General features: G+C 35.9%; 1 protein-coding gene across 1 annotated transcript; it reads left to right on the top strand.

Moving 5' to 3' along the window:
* Positions 1-8,697: 8,697 nt before the first annotated feature.
* Positions 8,698-20,370, top strand: LOC103550118 (putative olfactory receptor 10D4). The gene is given in 3 exon segments (XM_070626659.1): positions 8,698-9,282; positions 20,007-20,131; positions 20,133-20,370. Coding segments are annotated over 3 exon segments (948 nt in total).
* The last annotated feature ends 233 nt before the right edge of the window (positions 20,371-20,603 follow it).

The raw sequence follows: 20,603 nt of genomic DNA, 5'->3' as shown, positions 1-20,603 counted from the left end.
ATTACCAGACCTATTCATGGTAACAATTATAATTAATAGATATTTTGAAAATTATTTTATTGAGGTCATATTGGCTTATAACACTTTGTAAGTTTCAGGTGTACATTATTATATATCAGTTTCTGTATAGACTGCATCGAGTTCACCCCCAATGGTCTAGTTTTTATCCATCACCATACATATGTGCCCCTTTACGACTTTCACACTCCGCCCACCCCGTCCCCCTCTGGTAACCACTAATTTGTCCTTCTTATCCATGTTTGTTTATCTTCTAAATATGAGTGAAATCTTATGGTGTTTGTTTTTCTCTGTGTGGCTTATTTCGCTTAGAATAATTCCTTCAAGGTCCATCCATATCGTTGCAAATGGCACAATTTTGTCTTTTTTATGGCTGAGTAGTATTCCACAGTAAAAAAAATAGGCATCATGTTTATATGATCACCAGTAGCACGCACACTTTATGTTTGGAGAGAGAACATGAAAACCAGATTCAACAGAAACTTATCTTAGATGGATGGATACTAGATAGGATGGAGTAAAAAAAACATATCTAGCTAATATGTACTGAGTTCTTAGAAACCAGTGCTAAGTATTTTACATGTTAAGACAAACAGCTTTAATTTCAGACAGCAATAATGGCTGTCATCACAAAGCCACTTAGCTGTTTGTCAGAAATTCCTTAGAAGACGCTGATCATTGCTTAAAATTAACAGTTGTCATCAACTATAAGCAAATATACTTTGGGCAAACTAGAAGCATAAATAAGTGCAAAAGGAGATAGGCAAGGTGAAGCTCAGAGGTTTAAATCTCTGAGAACTAGTAAACAGCATACTTTGCTCATCCAGAGGGTCAAAAATTGTAGAGAAAACTAGGAATCAGGTTCTGATTTATTAGGATCAACTTGATTCTGCCATAGAATCAAGTCTGTGAGCTTTAGGTTCAAAGAGCTAGGGCTCAATTCCTATCTCTACTACTTAGTTGTATAATATTGGGATTACACAAAACAACTTCTCTGATGTTCTCATCATTTGTAAAAAGGACTAATAATACCTACCTTAAATGCGTGTTGTAAGAATTACCTAAAATAAGATTTTTTAAAGTCATCGCTCAGAAGTCTTGAAATGTTAGGTCCACTTTCCTTTTCTTGCATTGGCCTGGTTGAATCCAGAGATTCTGGAAAATTTTACTTTCATTCCATAGAGAACAGGCTATTATTATGAAAAGGACTCTGAGATTTCTTATATTTTTTTCTGACTCTATGAATATTAATTGTTTTGTTTCATTTTGGTTTGGTTTGTCACTGTAATTACTACTAGTTAAAACAAAACAAAGCCAACCAAATAGAAAAAAACAAAACAGAACAAAACAATCATCTTAAAATTAGGAAGGGAAGAGAAAAGAAAAGAAAGATTCTAACAATGAAGAGAAATCTATGTATCATCCGATTTCAATAAAAATCATAGGGGTAAGTAGCATGTTTCAGTAAGTTTATAAAGCATAATTTCATTTAATCCTTGAAATCTTCCTAAGGAATATTATTATAACTACATTTTACAAATGGCAATATTAAGGTTCAGAGAGGACCATTGACCTGCACAAGGACATACAGCTAATGAGAAAAAGACTTGTTTTTCACTCCCAGAATCTTCTGGCTCCAAAATGGTACTCTTTTCATTATGTTCTAATTTATTCTACAATGGTAAAAGGGAAGGGAATAGGTTGAAACAGGAAAAATGACAGATAATTAGGCCAAATCTCTGAGATCTATAGAGAATGAAAGGGGTCCATCAAATGTCTATCAAGAATAGAATAATAGGGTGGCCAGGGGGAATCCACAAGCTCTTTGATTACCAATTCTTTTAAAGATTATCTTGATTATTGTGTACTATTTTCTTACTCATAAACTCTCTCAACATCCAGCATTTAATTGCTCCCTATGCTTAGAGGGCTCCTGCTCCTTGAGTCTTGGGATATATTATGGATCGGGCTCCCAAAGCACTAGAGATAATTTAAATTCCTACAAAGGTAGGACATATTTTTACCTATGTTAACTCTGAGAAAATCACCATAAGTGATAAGGTAGCCATCATATATACAGCATCCTCTCTGGTAATTCTGAATGAAAATGACCATTTCGGGTCTGCAGTTAGAGAAACCAAGTCGATTTCCATGGTACCTAGGAAAGAGAGAGTTTTGGCATGGAGACCCTAAGAACTCTATAGAAGAAACTGAAAAGTAGGGGAAAAAACATTTGTTTTCCATAATTGAGCCATAACTGAGTCAGTCATGACTCTTGACAGTGCTCAGAGCACTCTGGAGTCTGGGTATCGAGGATTGTTGTAAGAAGTCACAACTAAGGGCTTCTTTCTCATTTTATGTAATGACTAGAGTCATTGCCTCCATTCACTCTATCAAACAGCATAAGGGAATGCATTTATTTATTCTTTTTTGGTTTATTAAACATTAATTCAGCATCTGTCATGTTCCAGGCACCACACTTAAGTTGCTTAGGATTAAAAATATTAGAAACATTTTCATTTATCTTTCCTTCCCAAGTTCTCTAGCCCTCCCCTTACCCAATAGACTGATTCTATAAAATAAAGACCCAGAGAATATGGCAAAGACAGAAATCTCATAGCACGTAGAAGCAGTAAAAAGATTGTAAATACTTATACCATATTTTTTTATTTCCATATAAATGTATCTGTGTATAAATGGATGATTGAAACAGTGTTCCCTCAAATGTTAAAAATGGGTAATCTAATTTTGAGCGATTTTTCCTTTCTTCATTATATTTTTTCTGTGTCTCTTTCACGATTTTACAAAGAGATTGTAACACTTACTTTTTTAAAAAAGCTATTTTCAAGAGAATAAAAAGGACATATAAGAATGGGATCAAGTAAGGCTAATTATCTGAACTACAGAGTTTTAAGGAAAAAAAATCCAGAGCAATTATTTAGGAGAAAGAACTGAGTGGTCATTTCTAAAGTTAATGCTATTATATTATTTATAAATTACCCATAAACTAATTTCTAATAAAATGTTCTTTTCCCATGCATTGAGGTTCTATCATTCCCATCCTCATTTTGGCGCTATCATTTGTCAGTTCTACTCTTCTAGGTGTTTGCAGAAGATATCTGTGTAGGGGCCTTACCTGATCATTAGAACTGAAATCTGAGTCTCATTGTATGTTCAGGTATAGAAACTTAAAAAGCAAAAAATAAAATTCTGTTCTTATGTCATCAGATTAGGCTAAAGTAGGGCATTGAATATATACATTGATAGCAGTGTTTCTCTGAGCTAGTGATTATCCTTTCTTCTGTTTTTTTTTCACCAAACATCTAAAAATTCTGTAGCCCATCGATCTTTCCTTATTTGTCCCCCCAAATGTTTTCTAACTCCCTCCAACCACTCTCCCCACTGTAGCTAGATTTGTTTCTTCATACCCCTCTCTTCCACAATACATTCAAAGGCAATGCTGCTAAAACACTCTTAGTTTTTTAAAGCTCCTAATATAGAGAACATATCCTTGAAAATGACCAACCAGACCCTGAGTAATCATTTTCTTTTCAGCCTCTCAAGCTTTATCTCACAACTCTTTTCCTCTGTTTCCTCAAGTTTATCAAATGTGCTGTGCTCTTTTGCAAAGCCTTTGCGCATGCTATTGCCCCTGCCTAGAATGTTTTCTGTTCCCCTCCCTGTACTCTTACTCACTCTTCACATTTCAGCTGGGATAACATTTTCTCAGGGAAGTCCTCCCAGACCATCCAGGAAGACTACCTAGCCACACAAATTGTGATGTGAGTACATATTTATTGACATGAAAGAGGAACATGAGTGAACTAATTAGGGTACAAATACGATATCATTATAATTTTTAATCAGTTGAACTTTTCTTCTCAGCATCTACCACATTAAATAATTATTTATATATATATATATATATATATATATATATGATTATTTGATTAATGCCTTTCTTCTGCTAGACTGTAAATTCCTTGAGGGCAGAGCTATGGTCTAGTTTCTCTTCACCAGAACATAGCAATTTGGGCACATCACAGTAGCTGCTAATAAATTTTTGAGGAAGGAATGGATGAACTCATTGAAGCTTCTAATTCATTCACGTCACTTTCTCTCCTCTTCTCAGCCTTTTCTTGTTTTACTTAGATTCTTATCTAGCTTAGATGTTTTGACCATTACTGTGAGTAGTTCCAAATTACTCAAATCCTTTCCTCCATTCTGTCTCCCTGCCCAGTCTTCAGGGAACCCATCTGCCTACTGCCTGCACCCATACTGCTAGGCTTTCTTAGAGAAAAATCACAAGCCAGGCAGTTTAGCAACACCATAAATTCATTATCACTACCTTAAGTGTTTACTAGCTATCCTGTTACTCTTCTTTATTGGAATTCCATTCATGCCCTATTGGAATGACTGTCGATATGGGGTTGGTGCCTAAGAATTTTAGTCTAGTCTTGAGTTCTGCCTAATGAAGAATCAAAATGGGATTCACTAGCAAAGCAAGGACTAAAAGATCAGCAATATTTTAATATCTCCCATCATGAAATTCTCTGCTAAACTTAGTGGAAAATGTGGCTTAAATTGAGTCCAGGGGGAGACTCTTCCTCTTTCCTGGCTAAAGTGGAGACAGCCAGACCTGTAGAACAGGAGCCACCTGATTTATCTGCCCAGTCACAGCAGGGAAAGCTGAAACCAGGAGAGAAGGAGAATGGCTTTCTTCTCCGACTAGTGAGCCTCATTCCTCACCCTCTCTCTGTCTCATACCGAGAACCTAGACCAAGTACATCATTCTATCATTTAGCTTTCTATATGAACTTTCTATCAAGCATGGTGCTTATGCATTTCAAACCTTTTTGAATAAATATTAGTCTTTAATAAATTAAATTTCCTAAAGGGTGAAATGCTTTGTTGTATGATCACTTCTTTAATGTGCCCTTCATCTGTTGAAGAAAATAAAAATCCTGAATACATGGTTTGCTGAGTAAAATGTAAATTAAACACTAACTTAAAAAATTATATTTTATTAATTATAAATATTTTCTATATTCAAGACAGATCTAGAATCTACATTTAACGCAACTTGGGTACAAAGGTTTAGTTATGCAAGGTGAAGAAGTTCTAGAAATCTAACGTATAGCATGTTAGCTACAGTTAACAATACGATACTGTATTGAATATTTGAAATTTGCTGAGAGGGTGGGCTTTAAGTGTTTTACCACAACAACCAAAAAAGATTACTGTGAGATGATGGATATGTTAACCAGCCTGATTGTGGCGATCTTTCCAACATGTATACACATATCAAAACATCAAGTTATACACATTAAACACATACAATTTTTATTTGTCAATTATACCTCAGTAAAGCTGTTGAAAACAGACGATGGGGGCTGGCTTCACGGCCAAGTGGCTAAAGTTCTGTGTGCTCCACTTTGGTGGCTGGGTTTGCAGACAGGTTTGTGGATCTACTCAACTCATCAACCGTGCTGTGAAGGCATCCCACATACAAAGCAGAGGAAGACCAGCACAGATGTTAGCTCAGGGCTAATTTTCCTCAAGCGAAAAAAATAGAGGAGGATTGGCAATGGATTTTAGCTCAGGGTGAATCTTCCCCACAAATAAATAAATAAGTAACAGAAGGATGGATGAAAGCTGCCTTTACGGGTTCAGCTTCAAGGTCAAGAATTAACGGTTCAGTTGTCTGTTGCTATATAAAATGCAATAATAAAACTTAGAGGCTTAAAATAACAATTTATTTTTATAAAAAACAAATTGAAGCTTTGCCTAAAAAATACAGATAAAATACAATTTACCATTATGCTTTTCTTGTATGTGATAAGTCTGGAACCTCTTTACACTTTCTGGAGGAAATTAAACATGAAAATAAGAAAACTTTCTCAGTTATTTTGTTAGTCTGTCCTATTGTGGTCTGATCACTCTTTGTTCTGTAAGAAGTATCATCACTGGAAACATCTGACCTTTTGAGAATGTAGATTTGTGTTTACACTGTGACCATGATATTAGTTTTGCACATGCCACCTGATTCTAAAATGTCCGGTTGGACATCTAAAAGAATCCATGTCATTTTCACCTGAATAAATTTTTACCAGACCAAGGTAAATTTAATAGTATTTTATTTCCTTGTGAGAAGTGTATTTATCATCTTATTTGGCTGTACAAACTATTTTTCAAGTCAGTCGTCATGCTTAAAAACATTAAAAGTAATCAGGGATGACTAGGATGGTAGAATCAATAACTTTTATAATCTTTTATCATTAGTTAATGGTGCAACAGAAACATTACTTCTAATTTTTAAGTCATAATTCCAGATATATTTGGAATAGTATAACTCCTTAGATACTGAAACTTGATGATCAGAAACTTTATGTCCAAAAGTCCTAAAGAAGAGGCCAAATCCCATTTCCTTTCAGAGTAGCTTCATAATTTGGGGCTAGTTATTTAAATTCTTTGATCCTAACTTTCCTCATCTGTGAAAGACTTCATCAGTGTTCTTTGAGGTTTAAATAAGACTGTAACACCCTCTTTTCCTCTCAGATAGAGTCTAAGTTTTTTGAGCAGAGGGACTCTCTCGAACTTTCTGGCTCTCCTGGCAAATAATTAATGTCCTGTCTGACATAATTGGTACTCAGTATTAGCTGGAATAAATGAATCTATGTATGCATAAATAAGCAAATGAATGAATGTATTCAATAAGGAATTTGGGAATCTACTTTCCTCAAATACTTATTGAGTATGCAAGGCATTTAACTCAGAAGCTTGAACAGATACCAAGTAGTCTAGGACAGATACTTCAAGTGATAGCTTAAAATTCCTTTTGACCTCTCTGCATATTTCTTCCCCCATTCTCCTGGCAATGGGCCTTTCCCCTTTGAAGAATTGCCCATCTCCATTCAACTGTCCCCGAACCCTGGCCACAGAGGTAAACTTGTGACCCAGTCAAGGAAACCAGATTTGGATCTTGATCTGGGGTACACAGAAGCCATAGGCAGCTGAGGCTGAATCATGTGATGGCAGCGCCCTGAGGCTGCTCCATACGTTCTTACTGCTGAGACACCTGGACCTGCCCTAGTTCCCACTCTTTAATGAGCCTAGATTTTCATACATTTATTTAATTCTCTCAACTACCCCAGTTACTGTCCCTTGCAATAAGTCAATCACATTGGTACAATGTGGTAAAATAACGTAATTTATTCATAAAACAACACATAAATATGAAAAAGCATTAAATATGAAACTATACATATAAACACATATGATAAGTGTGCCAAAGCAATTATTATACCACTGAAGTATATTTTATAAAGGAAATCACAAAAGTTTTAATCTTTAATTAGTTTCCTTCTCCCTCTCATTTCTAAGGTGTAATTATACCCAGTAGTTAATCATTCCCTGACTCAGTAAGAGCCCTGACTTGGGGGATTAATACCCAAAGGGAAACCAAGGTTATTTAAAATCTCCTGTGTTTGGAAATTATTGCACTTCTTGGAGTTGGAAAGGAAATTACTGTAAGGGAGCTTAAGCACATTTAGATTTGTGACACTCTATTTGAAAGTGACTGAAAAAGAGAAGAATTCAAGATATTTCCCTGCAGAGTTCAGGCTGGTAATGATTTAGGCAGGGGAGGACTCCTTCCTTCTGCTGGATTAGGAAAGGAAAACAACATTCAAAGCACCAGCAAGTGATGTTCCCTTTTTGCCATTTAAGCACCCAAATTTTGTCTTTCACTTTTATTTTATTTTGGCTCTCAGTCCATCCTCTCACAATTAAAAAAATAAAAAGAGATAGATAGGGTTTTAGGCAATAGAACTGATAGATTGATCTATAATTTACAGATCTGACTGTGTTGGAAAATTTTTAAAAAGTAGAAAAAGAAATCAAAATTTTTCAAAATATGGAAATTAGAAATGAGTCTCTACGACTCCTACCCATGTGAATTTATAATAAAATTGGGCAATTGCTTAAGTTGGATCTGCTTAAACTATTACAGATTTTGGAGTCAGAAAGGGGACTATCAGTTACTCATTGTACAAATTCAGGAAAATGGAGACTACCTGTTAGTCACATGTAGTAAAATCCAGAGCTTATGGGACCTGTTAATGTAACTTTTTGTTCATTAAAAGCTATCGAAGACCCTTCTTTTGGCTACTTTGTCAATGCTGACCAGCATACCAAGGAAGGCGAAGTGGAAAAGATTCTGTATCTTTTCTAAGCATGGCTTCTATGATCCTAAATGATTTTTGGAGAGTTACTTTAACCAAATTGTCTTAGATGAATATAAGAAACTTGGATGGAAACTTATTTGTTATAAAAACATTAAGTCTTTATATTTATCCATTTAGAATCACAAAGTATATTAAGAATTAATGCGATTTAGTAATGTATATGATGAATGGAGGCTAGGAGGTTGGTCATGTAAGGCCTCTTGGTGATATTGTAAAAAGGATCATCTGTAAATAGAAACTACACTGCAGAGAGACATCCAGTATGGAGAGAAGCAGGCAAATCAAGACAATTCTAACAGGAAGCACCACTCTCTAAAAATCTAGATCATTTCATCCTTTTCCATTTCACCAGTTCAAACACATGTAATTTGCATACTAAATTTAACCACAAATTTCTTTTCACAGACACACACGAGTTGATTCTTCCATAAAAATGAGAAATCACACAATGGTGACTGAATTCATCCTGCTGGGAATCCCTGAGACAGAGGGCCTAGAGACGGTGCTTTTTCTCCTGTTTTTATCATTATATTTATGTACTCTCTTGGGAAATGTGCTCATCCTTACAGCTATCATCTCGTCCTCTCAGCTTCACACTCCCATGTATTTTTTCTTGGGAAATCTCTCCATGTTTGACTTGGGTTTCTCTTCAACAACTGCTCCCAAGATGCTGTTATACCTTTCAGGGCAGAGTCAAGGTATCTCTTTACAGGGCTGTGTGTCCCAGCTCTTCTTCTACCATTTCCTGGGCTGTACTGAGGGTTTTCTGTACACAGTCATGGCTTATGACCGCTTTGTTGCCATATGCTACCCTTTGAGATACATGGTCATAATGAACCACAAGTTCTGCTTCATCTTGGCCACAGGGACCTGGATAGGTGGATGTGTCCATGCCATTACCCTAACCTCCCTCACCTTCCAATTGTCCTACTGTGGCTCTAATGAGGTGGGCTATTACTTCTGTGACATACCTGCAATCTTACCTCTAGCCTGTGGTGATACATCTCTAGCTCAGAGGGTGGGTTTTACAAATGTTGGTCTTTTGTCTCTCATTTGCTTTTTTCTCATCCTTGTTTCTTATGCTAGAATTGGGATCTCCATATCAAAAATTCGCTCAGCAGAGGGCAGGCAACGAGCATTCTCCACCTGCAGTGCACACATCACTGCAATTTTTTGTGCTTATGGGCCAGTGATCATCATCTATCTACAGCCCAATCCGAGTGCCTTGCTTGGTGCTACAGTTCAGGTATTCAATAATCTTGTAACCCCCATGTTGAACCCACTGATCTATAGCCTGAGGAACAAGGATGTAAAATCAGCCCTGAGGAATGTATTTCCTAAAAGAGGTTTGGCTCTGAAAAATAAGTGAGAAACTCTAAAACTTTGCTGGACAAAGTTTGTTTCTCCATTTCTTAGGACAAATTCTCATCTGCAGCTTCCACGACATGTTGAAATTAAATGTACTCTGAATAAATATATCACTTAAACTTGCTAACTTTTAAAATATATGTCTGTTTTCATATTTCCCTGTTTCATAATAAAATCTAATTAATGGAGTCATTTAGCAGATATTGAACTGATTCTTACACTGCATGGATGCTCTCCCAGCAGCATCATTCTCCACAAAGCATTTCTTAGTTCTTTAAATCTTCCAAAGAGTTAAGAGAACTTATTTTCTTTCTCATAATCTCAGTTAAAAGTGCATTCATGTGCCAGCCCTGGTGGCACAGCAGTTACCTTCATGCACCCTACTTCGATGGCCCCTGATTCACTGGTTTGGATTCTGGGCACAGACCTAGCACCATTTATCAAGCCATGCTGTGGCAGGTGTCCCACATATAAAATAGTGGAAGATGGGCACAGATGTTAGCTCAGGGCTAATCTTCCTTGAACAAAAAAACAAACAAACAAGAAAATTCATTCATATGTGTCTAGAGTGAAGAGAGAATGGAAAAAAATTTCGAGAGAGCCTAGCTTAATACAGAATAGAATAACTCAATATCCTTTTTTCTCGTAGAGTATAATCTCCAATTTTCTGCCAATAAGCACCAAAACTCAAATTCATTCAAGTAATGTTTAAAGTAAGATCTTTTTAGTGAAGTCTAATGGGATTTAAAGATTTTTCTAGTGTGCACATTCCTTTGGTATCTGGATATTCTTTCTGTATTATTAGAGTCCTGGAAGGCTACGAACTTGAATCATTTCCCATTATCCCCTAAAAGAATCAGCATTAGTTTTGTAAAATATAGTAAAAAACAGACAAACCAAAAAAGCCCAATCTAGTTTAAATATGCTACTACATGTTTTTCCCAAACAAGGAATATTAGTTTATCCCTATGTGTTACAGAAAACCCAAGTTAGAATTTTCATTTAAATTCATGTAGCGATAAACTTGCTTCTCCATTGAAAAGAATATGTTTCTTTTTTTCTCATAGTAAGATTTATAAAATTTGTTTTGACTTCTCTAATCTCTGTGATCCATAATGCTAAGGAAAACAAATAGGTACATTTTATTTATAGATACTATGTGAACTTAATATATTCTCATTCTTGTTTTCCTAAGTTTGTTTTCTCTTTTTATATTTTACCTACCAGTTCTTTATGGCTTTTCTTGTAGCCCACATTAAGTCATTTTTGGAAATAACCAGAGAATTAATAGTACACTAAACAAAAAAAACCCAAAAATAATAATAAATATCTACTTTAGAAGTGAAACAGTATTTTTCATAATAGAATTATTATTTTCTTGCTTCTCTTCCCTTCAGTTCCTGCCTAACATCTCAGATGATTAAAAATAAGTTTCCTAGGTAGAAACTATAACCATCACACTGAGTGTGGAGTGAGCTATTAGGAAATATTAAATGAGCTCCAGTGACAGGAAATGTCAATCACCAGTGCTTTGTGATTTGCTGTATAAGAATCTGTAATGTGAGACCCTGTAATTGTACCTTACAAGTAATTAGGTAGTCACTGTGGCTAGAAATCAAAAGGACACTAATCCGATTTCAGGTAACTGTAACTGTGGGCCCTCCAGTGCCAGTTCAACTGATCTCAGCTCTTATCAACAGAGGGATTAAGACTTGTCTTTCAGAAAATCTGCAGTCATGTAGCCAGGGCATGCACAGAAGAAATCCTGACCTGAAATTACCACAGAACCAAAGATCTTCATAACTAAAGGACATATCCCCACATAACCAAAGGACCAGGACATGACCGGAACTTAAAAGTCAGACTCTTATCAAAAAGAGAGGGGTCTCTCATTCAGGAAAATCCAGGGTTAAAATTCCTTCCATACCTCATCACAAATGTTTAGCACCCTCTCATAAAAGTTTAAAATCTCATCAGAAATGTTTAGAGCCCTGTCATAAATGTTTAAAACCTTGCCATAAATGCTCGAATCCACCAATCAAAACCTGTACCACTAGCATTTCCGTGTTTGCCAGCCTGTTCTCCCTAACTTCTTAAATTTTGCCCCAAATCCTGAATCAGGGAGGCAGATCTGAGGGCACACGCCACCTGTCACCCTGCAGATCGATCTAGCTGATTAAAATAGAATAAAGCCGATTTCTCCCCCAAAAGCTGATGTTGTAATTAGTTAGGTGTTCGTATGCACTGGGCAGGAGAACCACAACCTTGTGAGGTAACACAACGTTAGTTACGCTGAAGTTACAGCCTTCAGATAGGCAACAATTGAACTGAAATATTAAACATCAAATGTTAAAAGATAAAATGTAATAGCTCAATTTTCTGTATCTCTTTACTATAAATATCAAAAAAATAGCTTCCATTATAGCAATGTTTTTATCATTTTAAACGTTCTGTTACCCAAAAAACACAATAGTCATTGTTATTCTTTAAGCCCTATCATGATGTCGTCAGCTGCATTCATACACATTAACCTCTTTCTTCCTCTAAACTCCAAGGATTCATATTAATTGCTTTCCATCTTCCTAAATGTAAACACTCATTTTTTTTCTTCCTTAAACTCCCCGTTTGGCATGCGAATGTTGAAATAGGCATATGCTTTACAACTCCCACTCTTCTGTTCTTTAAACACACTCAGACACACACACACTTTTTGTTTTCCGCGTTTTATCACATGTCACTACAAAGAAACAGGTGGCAATACTAAAAAATAATATGCACTTGTAAAAGTAAAATGATTTAGAAAGTCTCTTTGAATTTTACCCTAACAATTTTCCTCTAATGTGTATTAAAATGTAATTCCAACTAGTCCTGTCCTCCTTCTGTCCTCCAATTTCTTCACTTTCCACAGAAGCGAAGAGTTTATAGGCTAAGAGCCTGGATTGAGAAATGTGTTTAGTCAATGGCAGAATCAAAAGTAGAAACCAGAGCTTCTGATTTGCAGATCACTTCTTTTTCTGCTTCACAAACTTATAAACGCAACTGAGAAATTTACAGATGATCTTGATGCTACATAACTTTGCTTAATTTCCAGACAAGTCATCATAACCATAAAAATACCTAATAAACAAGAATTAATCATTTTGTTGTAAGAGGGCATTTTTATTGAATCTGAACTTTCATTTCTCCTAACATAAAACATATAACAGCTTTTAAACATAAAAAATCTAATACAAAATAAATAATTTTTAACCTTTATGTTCTCATGAAGCACCCCTATAAACTTCATCAAATTACTTTTTAAATTTAGACACAATGTCAGACTTACAGAAAAGTTGGAAAAGTAGTACAAAGAATCCATGTATACCCTTTACTCAGATTCCAAAAATGTTATTATATTTGCTTTATTCCCTCTTATATATATATATACACATACAAACACACTCACTTTATTTTCTAAACCACAATAAGTTGTAGATGTGATAAGTTGCAGACATAATGTCCTCTTTCCCCTCACACCTTACTTGGAGTGTGTTTTCTTAAAACAAGAATACCTCCTTATACAACTATAATATAGTTATCAAAACCAGGAAATTAACATTGATACACCTCTTTATGTAATCTACAGACATTCTTTATATTTTACCAACTATTCCAATAATATCCTTTATAGCAAAAAGAAAAAAGAAAAAAGAAAATTTCCAGAGTCATGGATTGCATAAAGTTATTTCTCTTTGGTTTCCTTTCATCTAAAATATTTCTTCAGTCATGTATTCCATTGTATTCCAGGACATTAATGTTATCAAAGATTTTAAGCTTGATATTTTGTAGGACATCCATCAATTTTAGTTTGTCTGATGTTTCCTTCCTATTAGATTCAGATTATGCATTTTGGGCAGGACTGACTCAGAAATGATGTTGTGTTCTTTCCAATACATCATATCAGGAGGCAAGTGTTGTGCTTTTGTCCCATTACTAGTGAGGTTAATGCTGATCATTCTTTTAAGGTGGTAGCTGCCAGATTAATCAAGTGCTAATTATTACTTCAATTTCCTCATAAATAGTGATCTTTTTTAGAGAGAGAAGTACTTTGAAATTATATAAATATCCTGTTACTCCTCAAATTTTTACCTGTTAGTTTTAGCATACATGGATGATTCTTGCCTGAATCAATTATTGTATGATATTTGCCAAATAATGATTTTCCAATTTATCATTCCTACTATATTTATTAATTAGCTTTCTACTGTAAGGAAGAGTTTTCCCTTTTGCCCTATTTATTTATATCAAAATGACATTCTAAGAGTGGGTTAAGCATATGATACCTATCTTCTTGAGAATATGATAAAGGCTGTCAGCTGCAATCATGAGATGAGATGATCATATTAAGACTTTATCTCCTTGGGGAGGAGATGTGAAAGATATCAAAACAAGATTTTTCCACCTGACTAGATGCCTTCTAAGTTCCCTTCCAACTCTGACATACTAATTCTGTCATTCTGTATTACTGTGGATCATTTTATCTGGTTGGGGAAATGGGATTATGGATAGAGGGAAGAATAATGGGACTGAAAATAATAATAATAATGGGACTGAAAAACACATGTTTTCTTGGAATGAAATCCTTGCTAAATTATCCAACAAATGAAAACAATTTTTCTTTCACTTTCTTAGTGCCTGCTAGTTGCAAATATAGATATGAAACACTAGGCAATGACATCAGTCAACCAAAAAACAGAATTTATTATTCTGAAGATATAGAAGACAAGTGGCACAATCATGATATATTACAGAGACACCAGCAACATTTCTCAAGACAGAAGATACAATATTCTTGGACTTAAATTTTACCATTGAACCCAGGGCTGTTAATGATAGTATAGGAATGAGTGAGTTTACCTCTAGAAACATCATTGAGTCCCTTCAGACTCAGACTAATGGACATTAGAACATAAGATTAGACTATCCCTGTGTATATATATGCTGCCAACTGCCTCAACCTGGGACAGAAATACCTCATAATTCTCAGTATTACAGGAATACACAACAGAATTATAGGGCGGAGGACACAGTAAATTCGGTCCATCACAAAATCCTCAACCATTGCTCTGAGATGCTGCAGTCCATGGACTCTCCTGTGAATACATTCCTGAACTAGGTGCTGCAGAATTAGGAAAGGAAACCATTTCCCAGAATTCTTAGGGGATCAAATTAAGAATTCCATCGTCCATTTCACTCAACACTTTGTCTCACATTACACTCTTCCACCACCTGGTACTGTTTTGGAATTTCACATTTTCTACAACACAAAATTGTCCTCTCCTCTACTAGCCAGAAACCCTGAAGCCAAATCACCTAGGCCCAGAAGACTTCTTTGTCCATTAACATATCAATATGAAATCTTCATAGTTTTCCTTAAACTATCACCTGTGAGCACATGATTTGAAATAACTTTGCCTAAAACTCATTTAAGTGGGCAAGAAACAGTGAAATGGCAAACTCCTAACAGTTTTGGAACATATGTAGGAGATGAGCACTGAGTAGTGTGGGATCCAGTGTTGTGCAATCAAACATAGAGCAAATCACCTTTGTAGAGTGAGGGAAAGTTTGGCTGAGGAGAATGCAAGGCCATAAACATTGCTTACAGAGTTATGAATGTGGGGTACCTTGATTGTAAAATGAGTTAGAATTACTACAAAGTCATGCAAAGCATAACGATGTTTCAGTCAATGAAGTACTGGATAAACAATGGTGGTCCCATAAGATTCGTACCACATAGCCTAGGTATGCAGTAGGCTATACCATCTAGGTTTGTGTGTGTAAATACACACTGTGATGTTCACACAATGACAAAATCGCCTGACGACACATTTCTCAGCACATATCCCCATAGTTAAGTGATGCATGACTGTACTGCATTCATAATTGCTGTGACAGAAAGCAAGGCTCAAGTGAAATGGAAATTAATGTTAAGCATGTATTGGATTATGTATTATTAGTCAACACATATTTCTTGATCACATATTATGTACAATAGTTAGGATCAGTAAAATAGTTAGGAAGTGAATAAAATGAACATGGACACTAAATTTAAGAAACTGACATCAATTGAAGGACATCTTAAGTAAAACCAGAAGACTATGTTGTCACCAGTGTAAATTTCTGAATATTGCTAAAACCAAGAATATCTCAAATTCCTCCACCAAGGAGAACTATTTATATGTGAATCCTTTCCCTAATGGAAGCCTAATGCCATAATAAACCTCTCAAAAGAATATTTCTCACGATTTAATTTTAAATCCAAATTCAGAGTTTATGGGCTCCAAGCAACCTGCACAGACCGACTGGCATCCCGATAGGGGTGACATCAAGATTTTCTCCTTTCTCTCACATTTCTCTGTCTATGCTCCTACCCTCCAGAACCACTAGGTCTCTCACATAGTTTTTGGTTGTAATAGCAATTGGGTTGAAATTAAATCATGTACTGTGTCCTGAAAATATTCTTTTGCTTGGGATATTGGTATATGGCTGGGCTTTGTTTTAGTTTTTAATATTTTAGGCATTGGGCTGATTTTGTGAAAATGATCTATTACCACTTGAGAAAGTGGACACTAATTAAGAGCTTTTGTGTTGGAGCAATTCACACTGGAAGTACTGCGGGAGCGTCATCCCATTGCAAGGAGAGAGACCAGAAATGAGCCACGGCAGAAGGAACCATGACCCCAAATAAGGCGCCTCAGTCTTAGAACAAGAAGGATATGAAATTGTGGAGGGAAGAAGTGTGGAATCTTAATTCTTTGGACTTTAACGTTCAACAAAAGGGTATTTCATATTTATATTTTAATTTCTTTCTGAAATTCAGATTTCAGAAGATTCATATTCAGAATTGATATTCATATGCAGTTTAATTTTGTTGGCATTATATTATTTGGCATATTTTAACACTGTTCATGTTCATTTTGCGGGTTCTTCTGTTGAATTATATTGAAAAACATGTCTTGACATAATTCATGATGAGAAATAGATTAGAGAATGCATTTTTGGCTGAGAGTACCGTGTATCCTTGATATTAAATCAATTTATGTTCTGTTCTGAAGAGAGAGCAGCAGGATAGTCTGCTGGATGATCCAGGCAGCTCTCCCTGGGTTGCTTGGCAACCAGTTGGCTGAAGTCAGGGTCCTGCTTCCCCAGAGCAGAAGGGGGAGGGCAGATCAAGATGCTGCTGGTTCCAAGGTTTTAGAAGGAGAAAGAAAGGGCATTCTCTTTCATTCTTAATCCAGCTTTATTAGTAAAAGAACTGACATTTTATTTTGACCCTTGATTGAATCCTTATGTTACTCATCAGTTTTTAGTACTCATAGATGAGGAAATTGGCAGAAAGATGATTGATTAGGATCCTTCAATATACGTTGTTATGTTATTCTATCCTCTGTTATGATACTTCACACAACCCAATCTGCTTGTAGATGAATGGATGTACTTATGAAATATAGTTAAATAACGTAGTTTAAAGTTTTTCCTAACCTCAGCCTAATATGTATCAAGAAGCACCATAAATACTCTCCAACTGAATGGCAAGCTAAGCTTTATACTGAACACACAACAAAGAGAGTAATTCTCTATCGATCATCAGAGCCTTTTTACATAATTAAGATACTACACAAGAGAAATTATTATCTCCCTTCATCCCTTCAGTATTTTGAGCAATGACATTGCAACGTGTTCAAATGCCCAAGTCAGAAACAAAGAGCAGACTATTACATTTTCACTCTCTCACTCTACAGATTGTCCATTAAGTCCTACTACTCTATTTGTTAATTATTTTTCCTTTATTTATCATCCACTCTCCTTCCTAATTGTCACCACCTCTTTTCACACCCTGATCTCACCCAGATGGCCTCCTAAAGAGAATCCCAGCCACTACTCCAGTCTCAGTCCAGCCTCCTGTCCACACTGATTTATGTTACCCTTTAGAACACCATCTGATCTCCACAGTCTGTGGTATGAAGTAGAAACTTTATAGCATATCACACAAGGCCCTTCACAGGCTGACTCCTGCAGGCATTTCTAGTCACATGCCCATGTTTGAAGCTGAGCTCTGGTTTTCTCAAACACGCTGTGCTGTGAGTCCAGGAATGTTTGATAAACCACTACTAAATTCTTCAGTCTAGACTCCTCTCAAATAGTGTCTCTTCCACGACAGTGACTTGGAGAAGCTTTTCTCCTCTGTGTTTCTCTAGTGGTATGCACTTTTACTGATGGACTTCCTTCAGTGGAACACTTTAGAGACAGTAAGAAATACAGACTTCAGTTGATTTTCCAGAAACACTACTTACTTGCTGTGTGACATTGAGCCTCTTAAACTTCCTGGGCATTAGTTTCTTCCACTTCAGTCCTAAATAATAACACTTCCTTCATGTAGATTTTGGCAGGATTAGATAATATTCATTAAGCACCCATGATAATCCTTGTGCATAAAGATAAAACAGTAATTTGTAATCATTTTTTCCCCTTCCCTGTCATTCCCATCTAGGTTGTAAAGGTTCTTTGATGGAATTGTAAATCTTAAACACTTAGAACAATGCCTTCAAATAAGGGATAGTCAATAAGAGTTCAGTGAGCAATGAAATGTGTCATTAATAAATACATATGTACAGTGTCAATTAACATTATTAACTATCATGTTCAAAGAATTAATTTCTGTACATTCAGAAATACAAAGTAACTTAAAATTAGCCTCAGAGAAACAAGAAAGAATCATGTAAAATAATCATAAATGTCATATTATGACACACACCAAGTAAATTGTTCTGATCAGAACAGTCATGATCTCCAATTAAAACTGATTTTACAAGGAAATCATTATTAGTTTTCATCCCAGAACTAAGAATTCTACTGTTACAAAAGCCTACATTAAGAACTACTTATCAAGTCTTTCCATAATACGAATTATGACTGTAGAGAAAAAAAATTTTAAAGGAAGATTAAGACCAAGTTTATTTACATTCTCATGCACTTCGAGAGATATGCTTCTGTCTAAGCAAAAGTAAGTAGAAACTGGGATGTCTATCAAAATCTGAATGAGATGTTTTGTGAGAGGCTTTTCTGTTTTGCGGATTCTAATAACGTCACTTTCTCACCATCACATTTTATTTGAGATAGTGTTCTTGTCTCCTCCATCATCTTTGATGCTCCCATGTAATGATGAATCTAGTGGCAGGATATGATGAGCGTCTTGTCCTTAGGCGAGTATTTCTTTTACTACTCTCAGAGAAAGGTCTACGGCTTTAATGAAATCAGATAAGCACAGAGATTAGATGCCTAGTGTGGAGGCAGAAGCTAACGGGCAGGGACTGTGCTAGTCCAGGATGGTGAAGGGAGGGAAAACTGTGAAGAATGCTTTTCATTGGTTTTATGAAGAGTTATAAGATGAAACATGTGGAAAAAAATGAATGTAAGACTCTATTCAAAGAGTTTCCTTGGGGAAAGTACTAATGAGGATTACCTGAAACTAGAAACTTCAATTTAGAGATAGATACTGTAAAGAACAGCCTGCCAATCCAAAATGTAATTTAACAACACTCTGAACGGCCTTTTTACCTCGTCTATCTAAAAGTTGTTTATTTAGAAGGATCTTTATATTAAGAAAAACTTTTCTTTCATTGATATCTTTCTGTTGACTCTTCTCTAAACTGCAAAGCCACACATCGATGTCTGAGTTTATCTTACCGAGAATTGCTAAGGGCTGGCAACTGTATTTTATTATCCTAGTCTTATCTTTAATTATGTATTAGTTATTTTATTATCCTGCTCTTGTCTATTAATTATGTATCCTCTTGGGGAATGTTGTATTTGAAGTTATTGCTTGTTTCTTTGGAACTTCAAACACCATGTACTTTTTTTTTTTTGGCTTGAAAAAGTCTCTATGTTTGACATGAGTTTGTCTTCAAAGATTGCTTTACCTTTCAAACAAAGACAGGTCATTTATTATGAGGGTTCTGCTGCCCACATTATTCTCATATACTGAGATTTTCCTGTACACAGTGATTCAGTGCCACCAGTTTGCTGCCATTGCTTTTCTATCACAATGTATGATCACCATGAAGCACGCGTTGTAGATACTGCTTGTCAGAAGGATCTGGGCAGAAGGCAGGTTACGTGCCAATCTCCTGACTCTTCACCTACAGTTACCATAATCCAGTGCCAAAGAAGTGGGCTATCATTGCTGGAACATTCCTGACTTTAGCCTGTGCCCTAAGCAAACACATACCAAGCCCAAAGGGTAGGTTTTCCTAATGTTGGCCTTTTTTTCTCTCTTCTTTTTCCATAATTCTTATATTTGCAATGGACTTGCCATACCAAAAGTTCTCCCAGTAGAGGGCATTCGTGGACATCCTGGTCTTTGTCAACATTGGAGTTCAGGCCTCAGGCTACTTTCTCCTGATAGTGCTGTCCTCCGTGTCCATTGTCTGTTCCATCCTGAAGACCCACACCTCAGAGGGGACACAAAGCCTTTCAGACCCATGCCTCCCATTGCATTGAAGTCCTTTGTTTCTTTGGCCATGGTATTTTCATTAACTTGAGGCCAGGCTCCAAAGATGCAGTGGATGGAGTTGTGGCAGTTTTCTCTACTGTGCTGACACCCCTTATAAACTCTGTGGTATACACCCTGAGGAACAAGGAAGTGAAGAAAGCTCTGCTCAAGCTGAAAAGTGAGTCAGTGTTCACTCAGAGTAAATAACCAAGAAAGGCCAGATATGACTAGCTCCTCTTTTTATTTATAATTAAATTAAACCACCAACATGAATATTATAGTTTTAAAGAACATTTCAATTACACAATCTTAACTTTTTAATGAAAATTTAATGAACTTTTCATATTTTTCCTGTGTGATACTTGTGAGATCCCAGTTTAAGTAACCATTTAGTGGTGATAATCAAAGAGGAATGATAATGGCCTATTCCTATTTTTTAT

Source organism: Equus przewalskii, chromosome 6 (assembly GCF_037783145.1).
Source record: "Equus przewalskii isolate Varuska chromosome 6, EquPr2, whole genome shotgun sequence".
Lineage (NCBI taxonomy): Eukaryota > Metazoa > Chordata > Mammalia > Perissodactyla > Equidae > Equus > Equus przewalskii.
This window is presented reverse-complemented; position numbering and strand designations above follow the sequence as displayed.